Source organism: Macaca fascicularis, chromosome 16 (genome assembly GCF_037993035.2).
Source record: "Macaca fascicularis isolate 582-1 chromosome 16, T2T-MFA8v1.1".
Lineage (NCBI taxonomy): Eukaryota > Metazoa > Chordata > Mammalia > Primates > Cercopithecidae > Macaca > Macaca fascicularis.
In genome coordinates, this window is record NC_088390.1 from 67,130,692 (window position 1) to 67,145,986 (window position 15,295).

A 15,295-nucleotide genomic window follows, 5' to 3' on the forward strand; every position below is an offset into this window, starting at 1 on the left:
CAGCAGTTCTATTTCATAGAGTAACTGCAATTTCACTTACGATATCAGAAAAGAGTTGCTTTTCTCTTGAATTTCAAAAGAAACCTTAAAAATACTATTGAAAATGGGCTTACAGAGGGAGACACTGGGGAAAGGAGACCAAAAAGAACACAGTGTCAGTTTCAAAGAATGGGGGCACAAGACCATAACAAGTGGCTTTCCTCCCCACTAGGTGGCCTGAACATCTACACCCCACAGATCCACTGAAAGACAGTGTGAGACTGAGGTCTTCCCTTTTTACATCCTTTTCCTTCTAGGTTTTTCCTTGGGTAGATGTGAACCTATTCCCAGGATTACATTAAGAGACGCTGACTAATTCTTTAACAATCATTCCACTGTTCACTGAAAACGATGTGTTTTTTTGCTTTGACATTTATAATTTAGAGAGAATCCCATGCCAGGGATGCTGAAAAATGAAGTCTCTTTGCAGAAACTCTATCTTTGCTAACAAAAAAGCTACAGTGAGAACTGAGGTAATCGATCATTTATTTATCCTGAACACTGTCCACAAAACTGCATACAGGGGAATAAGTGTGGTAAATGTCCGAACACGAGTATTTAGTATCTATTCAGTTAACACCTGAATATGCTGAAAGACAGCAATCAGCTGTTGAATTTATTCACCCATACTTCCAGATACCAGCTTTGATGTTCACATCTCTACCCTGGGACTCAAATGCGGCTTCTATTAGCCCATAAAGTTATGGATTTAAGGTAATTCTTAATTAAAAATCTGTTTTGTGGGGGGTTGGAGGGCATTCTAACTAAATACCTATTTGGTATTTACTAAGTGCAAGGTATAGGTTTAGTTTTCTTTGCTGGTTGCTCTCATATACTTCCAAGGAAGGGCTGCCCCACTTGGGTTTGGGTGAGCTCAACTACTTCAGACAAGGGGGAAACTCAACAGTTACTCTGATTAAAACAGTAACAAAAACAAAAGTCTAAATTGATATTCCCCTAAATAATCCCTTTTCCTTTATCCCTCAGTCTAGAGAGCTTTATGTGACTTCCTTTCTACTTTAAGGGTTTCCTTGATTTTAATTCTACAAAAATATAACAAAAGTACAAAAGCAGAAAGGTATACACTATCTATTTGAAAGACTTTCAAGAGAGAAACTAACAGATTGGAAACTCCATGACAGTTATTTTCATGTATATTACCTCATCAGTTCCTTAATTTTACTGCATAATTGTGTGCCTCTGGTTAAGTTCTTTAGTCCTCCTATATCTCATCAGCAACATTCTGCTCGTAGCTAAACTATATTTTCAATTTTGAAAAGGCAACATGAAGTTTTATAAACAAAAAGAACTCTGTTATCTAGAAGCATAATTATCAGTCTAATGAACATAATGACAGAAGAGAATATTCTAAATTTATCACTTTGTAAATTTGAAAATTGATATATAGTCAAAAAATCCATTAGTTAAGATTCCTGTTTACAAAGTAGACATCACTTTAGACTCCATGGAAAGACAATAATTTGGTCTTAAGCCAAAAGTAAAGTTTTCTGCTTGAAACACAAAAGCCCCATAACCTACATAAATTATTCTTTCCTAACCTTTTTTAAAAATTAGAACTGATTTAACCAGTCATACTCAGTGTCCAGTTGAATCTCTGAACCATATAGATCTGTCTATTTAGTTAACAAAAAGGGGAAAAAATCAATTTGTTCCCATCTGACATGTTAAAAAAACACAGAATACGCATAAAAAGAATTTGTATAATTTTATTTATATTCTGTCAAAATGTAACCATTTTTATTTATGTACCTTTACCAAAGTCTAATGAGAGCCTTATAACCATACTGTAATTGGAGTGCAAGAAAGGATTTTACTATATAATTCCCCCAAAATTCAAAGGAAAATAGAAGCCTCTATTGGAAGACAGGGAATGATACATGCATTACAAGAGAATTATTTCTCAGCCATTTAACCATTAAAAAAAAAAAAAGAGGGAGCTTTACTTTTTTTTTTTTTAAGATACCCAGAAACTTTATTCAGAATAAAGAAAATAAGTTTTTCAATTCAGCTCAAAAGCCAGGGCAGCTTTATACTAGTTTGTCTTTTGAATGAAATTGATAACACATGCTTCCTGATGGCAAAAAGCCATAAAGAGAAAAAAAATTACTTTTCTAAAAGGATAGAACTCATTTTTTGTCTGATTAGTGTAAAAATATTAGAAAAATAAATCCATAAAAAAGGTTCTGGACAGCGGCACTCACAAAATTCAAAACCATAGTGCTTAGTCAAAAAGCACATCAAAAACAACAAAAAGCACACTACTGTAATTCAATTCATTTCAATACGGATATCAGAAACAGATGAAATTCACTAATAAATTCCAAATCTGTTCTGATTTAATTTAAAACTCTCCAACAGCTGGCAAGGTCACAAACTGACCAATGTGAGTCCAATTCCTTTACGCATTATCTACCCAACGCATACTGACGTTGCGCGTAGCTTCAAGTGCAGGATCTAGATAATTCACAAATAGCAAACTAGTATCTGAATAACTGTATCTTCACTAGCTTCCAAATGGTGAGAAAACATTTATAATTAAAAGAGATGGCTCACTATCAATGCAGTTATTTTTCTACTTGTTGGCTACACAGTATAAATGTTCAAAGAAACAGAATCATTAGACTCTTTCTGCACTAGATCTCAGTTCTGAAAACTAGTAAAAACATTCTACAAGAATAACTTAGAACATTTGGAATCATCTCTTTATCCCTGCTTTTACCCAAAATACACTTAACAATATTTTCATGTCTTGATGAAAAAATACAAATTAACAAGATAGTGAACTACCACATTTTAAAATATTTTCCCAATTAAAATTCTGCTTTTAATGGACATGGCCTTTGTATCTTTGAGATAAAAAGTATGCTATTGCCATTTCAAGGTGTATAAAACTCAGGTGATGAGGGTCTCTGTCATTTTCTCTTAATCCAATTCCAAACTCGACCTTTACCCAGTGAACAGGTGTGTGCCGTGCCTGTAATTTATCAGAGTGACTGACCAGGCAGAAAGGCTACCAACAATAGAAGGCTAATACAATCCAAGCACTTAGTGCCTAGAAAGCAGTTCTTATCCCCACCATAATAAATGCACTTTTATCTTCCAGTAGCAATTTAAAGATAAAGAATGATGGGGATGAGGGGAGTAATATATTCATATTCTACTTTTTTTTTTTTTGGATGCTATTTTTACACTAATAGTCTGCCAGAAGCTGGTATGTTATACATTCCTTTCTCAGATATTCTGTTGCTCACATTCCAATCCAACAAATGATATGGATATGAAAACACTCATGACAGCATTTCCACTGGGCAAATAAAGTCACTTCACACAGATAAATTAAATCAATCTTCAAGAAGAAAGTGATAAATGAACAGTGCACTTCTTTGTATGCAATATAGAAACTCCAATGTATAACCTGCATTTGTCTTTTTGGATCAAACTTATTTAATTTAAAAACATGCCAGGCATCCATTTATTAGGTATGAAGATGTACTAACTGGGTAATGCGACAGCACAATAAAAAGGAACGCCAGCTAATGTTAGAACAATGCACACAGTCTAATAGATCATTATTATTCAGCAGGGTAAATCTGACCCATAGTGATCTTTAGAGTCAGGTGAACTTTCTAAACATGCCCTATAGAAAAACATTCTTACAGAAATAAATAAACAAAATGGAGTCACTACTAGTATTACTACTGTCAGGGGAAATTTCTAAATATGCCCCATAGAAAAGCATTTTTCAATAAATAAATAACAAAATGGAGCCACCACAAGTCTTACTTCAATGATTTCCCCATAAAATTAAAATGTAATTTTAAAAGTTTTAGTATTACAAAAGTTTTTCAGAAAATTTATCTGTTCATTTTTAAAGAAAAAGACAAAAATACTTTAATGGGTCTGAAAAATAATTTCAAAACTATTGAAAAGAGATTCTTCATTGCATTAATTTTTTTAATAATACAAGACTTTATAACATTTTCCTTTTTAAACTTACCCATCTGCTCCACAATCTCTGGAGGAAATACTCGGGAAGCAAATGCTCGTCGGAAAATATCGGAAAATTCCTTGTCTAGACCTCCTATTCCCATCTTTTCAAAGTTCCAGTCAGGATTGATAATTGATTGGCGATTTTCCTTGGTTTTAGCTTTGCCTATGTCAAACGAATATTATATAATGTGAAACAAGGACTTTATCACTAAGTTTAAAAAGACAGAACTCCCTGAACATCCTAAATGAGTAAAGAAAAGCTACCATTACATATACAAAAATGAACAATATAATCTTAGCTGATTTTACAGACAGAAAGGTAAGTTTTGCTATGCTATCTACTTTGTCTGATCTCCATATATGGTAACACGCTGTCAAAATGACTAGCTAAACTTATGCTATAGTCTATTTCTATCAGTCCACAAAATTTGGTTTTATTAACCTTCAATCTAACCAAATTAACTAACTTGGTTGATCAGAAGAAACACCATGTGCATATCTGATGAAGACAACACTAGCTGGCAGAAATGCAACTGACATTTTGCAGTCGCTGAAGTCTCCTAACTCAAGTGTATTTTAAAATACATATATTTATCCAGATTGTGCTTATACAGGTAATTGGGCATATATATAATCCCTCAGCCTAACGAGATGCACTAAACAAGTTTGATGTCTTCCTTGCTTTCTCTTCACTTGCACACAAAAGTCTGAAATCATCCTAAAGACTTCAGTGATTACAAAACTCATGTTTAAAAATTCTCTCACAGGACAAAAATTATCTAACTTAAATGTCAGAGTGCCACCTAAAGTAACTTAAGAGAACCACATTTACTATTTCAAACAAAGAATAAATTAAGTACCTTAGTATGCTCTATTATAAACAAAAAGTAAAGTAATAATATAGTTTTTATAAAACCAGGGAAGAAAATGTCACATTAAAGTTTATCCTAAGAAATGCTAAATATTTGAGGTGATATGTTAATTAGCCTGATTTGATCATTCTACAATGTATACATGTATTAAAACATTAAATTGTACCCTATAAATATATACAATTATTATTTGTCAATTAAAAATAAAGTAACACTTTTAAAAAGTTTGTACTAGATGATAATTCTATGGTTAGAGATTTGAGGTCTTAATATTTCCTTTGGAAAGTGATCAAAAATATTTTTTCTTACACTCTACTGCCCTCTTGTGGGCAAAATTTACTGCATGCCAATTACACAATTTTTTCCCACGGATTATTTAGAAATACCTATTTTGTATCAAAGTTACGCAGCTTCCTTGGGATAGCTTAATAAAAGGTACACAAAAATAAAATACAAAGAAATCACTTCATAAATGTACTAGATAAATAATAGGAAAATACATCCTACATCCATAAAATGACATACAGGCATTAAAAATCATGTTATAGATGTGTATTTAAGATGTTTGAAACAAAATAAGCAAATTACAAAACTACAAAAAAGCAAATTACAAAACTATGAAAACAGAACCAAACTTTAGAGCGTGTAAATTGTTTTCGAGTGCCTAACCATATTTTATAAATAAAATATTTTATATTAACAAAAAACCGTAAGGGGGAATGGTAATGTGCAGACCAGGAAATAAAGGCCACACACTCGAAGACTCTTAAGTGACCCTAGACATGATGGTGTGTAACCAATGAAAACCCTCTCCTCTCTAGTGGGGTAGATATCAACATAGTTAAATCAACCAAAAATAAGAATTACTGCCCAGTTAATGGCACTTTATTCTGGTGAGTTACTATTCTCAGAGAACAAGCTGCATTGTTTTAATATGACAAAAGTTGGGCTACAGTACAAGAGTAGGACTGAACCATGAATCTGCTGGGAAGACTTGACCTGCACATTCATCACTGAATCACTAAAAGAAATGATGATGCTATCTCATTTAACACAAAACCAAGTGAGGGGTGTTCTACAAAATAACTGACCAGTTCTCAAAGTCATAAAAGACAAAGTCTGAGGAACTGTCAGTGACTGAAGAAAACTCAAAACACAGAACAACTAAATGCAATATGGGATCCTAAACTGGATCTTGGAACAGAAAAGGACACAATGGAAAAACTGGTGAAATCTCAATAAAATCTGTAATTTAGTTAGCGGAAATGAAACCATATTCATTTCTTACCACTGTATTTTTGATAATGTCAAATAAGACATTAACATCAGGGTATAAGCTGGTAAAGGGCATACAGAAATTCTCTAAGCTATTTCTGCAAATTTTCTGTAAGCCTAAAATTATCTCAAAATTAAAAGTTAAAAAATTAATTTGTTTCTTATTTTAGTGCTATTTCTAGGAAATTAAAAATTACCCATGTGGCTCACATTCTGTTTCTATTGGACAAAGCTGATCCAGATGAATGTTTTAAACTTTTTCATCAGCAAACCTGACCTACAGGAAATATCCCATGCTTCTGTGATAAACTCTCTCAAGACAGATGCTCCTCCTTCCTTTCCCCATTTGGAAATCACTGTAGTTGAGTTACATATAGAAACAGGCCCACTTCATTTCAAATCTTCTAAAAACTGTAAATCTTACCAATAAGATTGAGCGATGAATTTTCTGCTTTTTCAAATGCAACTTGACTGTTTCCAACAACCAATCCTACTTCAATCTGTATAGAAAGACAATAATTAGGTGTCTAATAGTAAACTTTCGGACTTCTCAAAGCAAGGCCAAAAGTGAGGGGGAAATGAGGTCTCTCTGGGCAAAGCAAACCTTCCAGACTATCATCTGAGCTACTTTTACTTTACTCATAACTTTCTTCTACAATTCTTATATGCCTCATTTCCATGCCTGTATCTTTCCAATAATGCGTTTCTTACTATTTACAATAAATATCTGCATTCATGCAAATTATATGTACATATATGTCTACATTTTACATTACTATTAGGTCTGCAAATAAGTACATTTTAAGTTATATTTTAATAACAATGCTGGCTATGAAAGCAATTTCCCCCCTACTATCTCAAAAGGGTACACAATATGAAAAAAATCACTAAGCAACAGATAGGAAAATTATAATCAATCTGCACAAATTACATTATAGGATGATCTAGTAAAGATGATCAGAAATAAAACCTACCTTCTGCCTTTTCCCTGTTGCAGGCTCTCCCTTCAGGATGCTAGGATCCATGGCTTCAATATCCTTCACCAGTAAGCCAAAAAGCTTTTCATTGAAGCTAAAGACAAGCTATGTAGAAAAGAGTTAAGGGGAGAAAAATCACTTCATAATATAATGGTTTCTTAGATCATCACCAATGTTTTTCAAATGCAGAAAACCAGTTTTCTCTTATATACTCCTCTCCAATCTGCTCCTCAAGCACACTCATAGCCAATGAAGAAAACGGAATTAGCACTTACGATCAGTGTTTACAAAATGACTACAAAACTCAAGTTTAAAATTTATTTCATGTGGATAAAAAATATCTAATTTAAATGTCAGAGTGCCACCTAAAGTAATTCAAGAGTACCACATTTACTATTTCTAACAAAGAATAAAGTATCTTAGTATTTAATTCAAATGCTACAGGCAGTTATATAATATTCACAAACACTCTTGGAAGCAGAAACTATGACTCCGTTTTACTAGTGAGGAAGCTGAGATACAGAAAGAGGCTACGCAACAAGGCTCAGAGTCACAGTAAATGAGAACACCAGGAGTCAAACCTGGGTCTGTGACTCTGCAATTCATGCTTTCCTATCACCAGCACAAAATGCTTGCCCTACAAGTGCAGAGACAGCTTCTGAGTGCTCAATTACTCATTCACCAAATATTTGCTGAGTCCCTTCTAAAAGTCTGGTCTTCTTCTATGTGCTGGGGTATAGCGGTAAATATTACAGGTTGGGCTGTCCGTCAATCCTGCTATACTACCAGATACCACAAATGAGAAGAAACAGTAAGGACAGTGATCTGGAGTAAGATATTTACTTCTTCTCTGAATTATGAAAGATTCTCGTTCACGGATTTACCGACTTCTACATGCTACTGAGTTTTAAATTATTATAAATACCAAAGCATTTCCTATTAAACATTCTCCTAAACATTTTCCATTAGGATACTAAAGCTAAAAACAAAGGTAAAAACCATCAAGTTTAGCTAGGCAATCTGAGCACAATTTTAGTCATCCAATACACAACAGTACTGCAATGGCTCTCTGGTGAAGTGTCCTGGTCTACTATCATCAGAGACTTAACTGTACATGGTATTCCTGTCTTATTTTCTGTTTTCCTCAACTAGAAAGTAAGTTCTATGACAGTAGGGTTTACATCCATTTTGTTCACTGCCGATCTGCAGTGTCTAAAACAGTGGCTAGTACTAGGTACTATCAAATATGTGTTTATTAATTCTTATCTCAACTATGTTCCTTAGCTGTGTAGCCATGGGCATACCATTTACCTTCTTTAGATCTTAAATTCCTCATTTGGCCAGGTGTGGTGGCTCACACCTGTAATCCCAGCACTTTGGGAGGCCAAGGTGGGAGGATCACTTGAGGTCAGGAGTTTGAAACCAGCCTGGCCAACATGGCAAAACTCTATCTCTACTAAAAATAAAAAAAAATAAAATAAAAAAAAAAGGCCAGGCATGGTGGCTTATGCCTGTAATCCCAGCACTTTGGGAGGTCAAAGCGGGTGGATCACCTGAGGTCAGGAGTTTGAGACCAGCCTGACTAACATGATGAAACCCCATCTCTACTAAAAGAACAAAATTAGCCAGGTGTGGTGGTGCATGCCTGTAATCCCAGCTACTCGGGAGGCTGAGACAGGAGAATCACTTAAACCCAGGTGGCAGAGGTTGCAGTGAGCCGAGATCACGCCATTGCACTCCAGCCTGGGCAACAAGAGCAAAACTCTGTCTCAAAAAATACATATATTTGCTGGGCGTGGTGGCGCACACCTGTTATCCCAGCTACTCACAAGGCAGAGGCAGGAAAATCACTTGAACCAGGAAACAGAGGTTGCAGTGAGCTGAGATGGCGCCACTGCACTCCAGCCTGGGTGACAGGGTAACACACTACCTCAAAAAATAAATGAATAAATAAATTTTAAAAAATAAAAAAATAAAATTCCTCATTTGTAAATGTGGAGTTAGATAAGGTAATCTCTTGAGGTTCATTCCAATTCTAGTACTCTTTTTAAAATAATGCACTATATTCTTTTCCTACCTAGCAGGAATTCAATTTTCTTAAGATTCTCAAATAAGCCCATAACCAAAATAAGAACTTTTTTTTTTTTTGAGACAAGGTCTCGATCTGTCACCTAGGCTGGAGTGCCATCGCACAATCATGGCTCACTGCAGCCTCAACCTCCCAGACTCAAGCAATCCTCCCACCTCAGCCTCTTGAGTAGCTGAGACCACTACACCCAGCTATTTTTGTAAAAAATTTTTGTAGAGACAGGGTCTCACTATGTTGCCCAAGCTGGTCTTGAGCTCCTGGGCTCAAGTGATCCTCCCACCTCAGTCTCCCAAAGTGTTGGGATTCCAGTCGTGAGCCACTATGTCTGGCCAAGAGCTATGTTTTCTACAGAACTATATTAGTGAAAGAGACAGACATTTCAGAGGCAAAACAAATGTCCTATGATATAAAAAGAAATTTCAGATATATATGTCTGCAGGGTTCCCAAATTTGCTGAGGGAAAAGCTGCTGTAATTATACATGACATTATAATCTAAAAGCTAAAAGCCACTTTAGAATTTTTCTGAACAGACTCCTTGAAGTTCAGTAAATACATTTCCCTCACTTTTTATCACTCACCTTGGATATACCAGTTGATACGCAAAGCTCCTCTCACTTTTTAAAAGGTAGAATTAATTTTGGACAACTGCAGAAATTAGAATACCTATAAAGTTAAAGGAATGGAAGAAAATTTAAAACTACCTGTTGTCCCACTGAGAAGGCCTGGTTGTTGAATTGCTGAATAAATTCTGCTGCCATCTTGTCAGTGTCATAAGGGTTGGAATCAATGCTTTTTTTCTGCAGGAAATCAATCTCGATGGTCATTGTGCCAATACACTGTTTGGCTTTGTCAAATGTATACAAGGAGACTAGGGGAAAAAAAGAAGCATTTTTAAAAAAATCACAGGAGTACCAAATACCTGTTGTGTTTCTAGTAACTAAAAGTTTCACATAAATGAATCATAATAAAACTACTTCACCAAAAATGGGACTTAAACGGCCTTCACCGGAGGGACACACAGGTACAGATTTAAAAAATAATAACCACTAGAGATTTTCTTCCCCATCTGAATGAATTAGAAATACTGAATGGCAGGCCGGGCATGGTGGCTCACGCCTGTAATCCCAGCACTTTGGGAAGGCGGATCATGAGATCAGGAGATCGAGACCATCGTGGCTAACATGGTGAAACCCTCTCTCTACTAAAAATACAAAAAAATTAGCTGGGCGTGGTGGTGGGCGCCTGTAGTCCCAGCTACTCGGGAGGCTGAGGCAGGAGAATGGCGTGAACCCAGGAGGCGGAGCTTGCAGTGAGCCAAGATCACGCCACTGCACTCCAGCCTGGGTGACAGAGCGAGACTCCGTCTCAACAACAACAACAACAACAACAACAAAAGAAATACTGAACGCAGTCTGTTGTTATCCCTCATCCCACTCTCGTTAGGATCACAATCCTCCCTACATGGCCTCCGCATCTTTCTCCTCATTCAATGCAGTACAGTATGGCATGCCCTGACACAGGTGCCATAACATGCTATTTCCAAATAAGATTTTTGTTTGACACAAGAAAACAGCTAAGGTGGAATGTGGACGAATTCCTCTGGCCTAGGAAAGTAGGATGCAAGGCAAAAAAAGAAGCTTGAAAAACAATGTTTACTAGGGGAATTTGCTCTAGAGCAAGTTAGACTTTGACATTTCTTTTTTATTTCTTTTTTACTACTACAAAATGTTGCCTGAGCACCTGCTACATCTAGGGAACTATAATAAGTTCCACATGCGTGGCATGTAGATAAGGGCAAGGACCAGGTTTTTAACTCCTCTTCATATTAACAGCATCTCATAGTTTCTTTCAGGTGCTTAATATATTCATGAACTGTTTAAATGAAACAACAATAACAGAAAACCCATGGTCTCCATGCTAATAATGAAGGAGGCAATAAACCACACATACAAAGCCTTGGGTAAGAAAATTCCTGTTCAAGCCACATAAAAAGTTCTAAAATGACTTTTAGGTTACAGTGTAATAAATTTAAATATTAAAGTGTTACACATGATTTTATATCATGTAATAACTGTTCAACCAAAAACCTTGAATTGTACAACTACAACAGAGTTTACGTATCATATTTTTAGAAAAATATGTGTTAAAACAAATTTTGCTAGTTACAGATAATTACAAAGAAGCATTTCCCTAGGAAAAAGACTTGATTCTTAAATCAGCTCAAAAGTATACTTATAAATGCCAGTTTATAAACAACCTTTTAAAGCAAAATATATTACAGTGCTATATACTGTAGTGGTACTATTAGGAAAGAGTAGAGTAAGCTACCCAGAAAAGTTCAAGAGGATTTTTGCATTTGAGTTTCCCCAAATAGGGCAACTTGATTATGTGCCGTAAGAAAGAGTCTATCGCTACTCTTCAATAAGGCTTGACACACACACACACACACACACACACACACACACACACACACACACACACACACATTTATTTTCCCTTTAGGTTCCCTGAAGATAATTGTCCTAAAATTTGCCAGTGTCCCCTTAAGGATACAGTAGCAGCTCTCTTAAGCAACTTCCACTGAGCTGACTCATCAGAAAGCTGACCAACTTTTATCCCTCCAATATATACCCATCAGCCTATGGTTTGCCTAATGCTCAGAGCTTGTAGACGGAGCTGCTACACATCATGGGTCAGCCAAGTTCATTCTGGAATCTGTCTGTGCTAGTTACGCTTGTTACAGTTAATTATGATATATAATTAAATAGTATAAAAACTTCTGAAGGTCTGGTTGTTGAACTGTTATTACAATGACTTTGACATTCTAGAATAGATATTATAAATCTAAGTTGAAAGCTTTGGGAAATTTTTTTAAATGAAGAGTTTCTTCTAGAAAAAAAATACTGCTAACTAGGTATGAGCATTAAAATCAGAAAAGGTTGGGAGTGAACTCTACAAAAATCCAAGAGGTTTTGGCACTCTCGGATGCTCTACAAAGTCTAAGTTCTCCAGCCATTTCAAAGAAATCCACCTGGAAATTACGGGTGAAGTGTATGCACAAAAGATAATACAGCACTCCAATCCATGGACCAAACCTCCAAGAAAAGGCCTTTAACCAACTTTTCACTTAACTACCAGTCCAAGTCACATGGGGTAAGTGAGCTTCTGCAGTTCTCACCACAAAAGCAGGTAATAAAAAAGACTTTTTTCACACTTGCTTTGAACAACAGGCATGGAACTTTTGTGAGCTACTGAGGTCAAATGGCAAGGGGTAAGCAAAAAAAGTCACTGTGCAGTATTAAATGTCTGTTGCAAAGATTCTAGTGAATTACAAACAAAGCTGCTCTCTTCAAAGGGACTTTGAGTATGTATGTTTCAACAGATTCTGCTAGCAATCAGAAGAATCCAAGTAAATAATTTAAGTTCTCTGTGCCTTGATTTGTCACATCTATAAATCAATACTGAACTAGATAAGTCTTTATGGTCATTTCATACTCTAAATTCTGTTCTAAACTTATTTCTTATATTCTAGCCACTTGAGTTATATACAAGGATTTTCTGTAAACTCTTATTTTATGTTTGAAACAGAGTCTTGCTCTGTCACCCAGGCTGAAGTGCAATGGCACGATCTCAACTCACTGCAACCTCCACCTCCTGAGTTCAAGTGATTCTCATGCCTCAGCTTCCCAAGTAGCTGGGATTACAGGCGCATGCCACCATGCCCAGCTAATTCTTGTATTTTTAGTAGAGACAGGGTTTCACTATGTTGGCTAGGATGGTCTCGATCTCCTGACCTCGTGATCCGCCCGCCCTGGCCTCCCAAAGTGCTGGGATTACAGGCGTGAGTCACTGCAAACGGCTGATTTTCTGTAAACTATTTAAATGAAATTGTTTGTATAATCAGATTTCTGTATTTAAAGGGGGGACATAAACATATTTTAACTACTTCAAAAGCAAAATAACAAAGCCTGAGGAAGGAATATAAAACACACTGAAGATCAAATAAGTTCAAATTTTGGCTAAAAGTTTCAGAACACTCTCCTGTCTCCAATTCTGGATGGCTTGCTCCTTCTTAACATTTCCTATAAAGTACAGGCTATATGCTGAGTAACTTTGATAGGCAAGAGAGCTTAGTTATTTCCCTCATGTAGTGAAAATATTTGTAGGTTGAAATCTTAATGTAAAAATGAATATATTGATTCAGCAATTCCATTTCTAGGTGTTTGTCCCAGAAAGATGCTAGAACATTTGTCTAAACATCTACAGGGAGGTTCACTGCAGCATTATTTATAGTACTTAAACATTGAAAAATGTTTGTATATTCATAATGTAGAATACTATACAGCAATTTTTATTAAAATTAAAACTTGGCCAGGCACGGTGGCTCACATCTGTAATCCCAGAACTTTGGGAGGCTACGGCGGGAGGATCACTTAAGTCCAGAATTTAGAGACCAGACTGGGCAACACAGTGAGACCCTGTCTCTACACAAAATAAAAAAATTAGCCAGGTACTGAGGCTGCAGTGAGCCATGACTGCATCACTGCACTCCAGCCAAGTGAGACCCTGTCAAAAAAAAAAAAAAAAAAACTTTATGTATACTTAATAAAGATGGATGGCCTGGCCAGGCGTGGTGGCTCACACCTGTAATCCCAGCACTTTGGGAGGCTGAGGTGGGTGGATCACCAGAGGCCAGGAGTTCGAGACCAGCCTGGTCAACATGGTGAAACTCCATCTCTACTAAAAATAGAAAGTATTTGCCAGAGTGGTGGTGCATGCCTGTAAGTCCCAGCTACTCAGGTGGCTGAGGCAGGAGAATCGCTTGAACCTGGGAGGAGAGGATGTAGTGAGTCGAGATCATACCATTGCACTTCAGCCTGGGCAACAAGAGCAAATCTCCATCTCAAAAAAAGATGGATGGCCCTTGGAAACGTAATATTGAGTGACAAGTCTACAGCAGAAAGGTTTGTATAGTATAATACCATTTTGTGCATTAAAGATACCAAAACAATATCATAATGTCATAATGCATACATATGTGTGTGTATACATATATTCATGTCATCTCCATACTGAGAAATTTGAATCAGTGTATTTAAAATATTGGCCAGGCGCGGTGGCTCACACCTATAATCCAGTGGGTGGATCATTTGAGGTCAGGAGTTTGAGACCAGCCTGGCCAACATGGCAAAACCCCTTCTCTACTAAAAATACAAGAATTAGCCAGGTGTGGTGGCACATGCCTCTAATCCCAGCTACTTGGGAGGCTGAGGCAGGAGAACTGCTTGAACTGGGGAGAAGGTTGCAGTGAACTGAGATCATGCCACTGCACCCCAGCCTCAGCGACAGAGCAAGATTCCATCTCAAAAATAAATAAATAAATATATAAATATATAATTACTACTGACTGTAGTAATGTGCTGACTGTAGTTTTCAAATGCATTTTAGTTTAAGGCCAATGTTCCCAAATAGAAAAGACCAAGCTGTTACAATTTCAAGTGCTATGGGCAGCACCATGGACAGTATCCCAGGCAGCGCCAAGTCAGCACCATGGTCAGTCCCAAAGGGACTCTTGAGTCAGGGACTCTTGAGTCCTGAAGATTTCATCCAGGATCAAAGCAGAAGATTGAGAATGTTTTCTTATTTTATGGCTAATAATAATTTAATATAAAAGACTAATAAATATTTTATAAGCAAAAAATAAGTTTATCCAATTCTTTGAATAAACTTGGACTTTACAATGATAGATGTATATATAGTAGTCAAAACATTAGCCTGTAACACTTAAAATATGGCACTGCCAGATGGAAAGAAGACAGACTAAATGATTCCTCCAGAAGATTCCCTCAGACTAAAATCACTTGACTTGACTAAAATGTTTCACCTTACGGAACTCCCATTCCAGAATGCTTGAGCACTCCTCCTTCAAACCACACCTCCTATCCCATCTTGGTCTACATGTCTACTTAAACCGAACCAGTTTTCTACCTTTATGGCCACATCATCCACATCACTTGGGCCCCAAAACTCT

The 15,295-nt window shown here is 36.4% G+C and overlaps 1 protein-coding gene across 4 annotated transcripts in view; it reads right to left on the reverse strand.

Moving 5' to 3' along the window:
* NSF (N-ethylmaleimide sensitive factor, vesicle fusing ATPase) overlaps positions 1-15,295 on the reverse strand; it is a 162,016-nt gene that overhangs the window by 109,424 nt on the left and 37,297 nt on the right. For all 4 annotated transcript variants that reach the window (XM_074019987.1, XM_005584555.3, XM_065531750.2 and 1 more), the window contains 4 exons: positions 9,966-10,132; positions 7,172-7,279; positions 6,622-6,697; positions 4,058-4,213 (listed from right to left, as the gene is read on the reverse strand). In XM_074019987.1, the coding sequence (XP_073876088.1) occupies positions 4,058-4,213; positions 6,622-6,697; positions 7,172-7,279; positions 9,966-10,088 (463 nt within the window). In that variant the 5' untranslated portion in view covers positions 10,089-10,132. The remainder of the gene's footprint in view (positions 1-4,057; positions 4,214-6,621; positions 6,698-7,171; positions 7,280-9,965; positions 10,133-15,295) is intronic.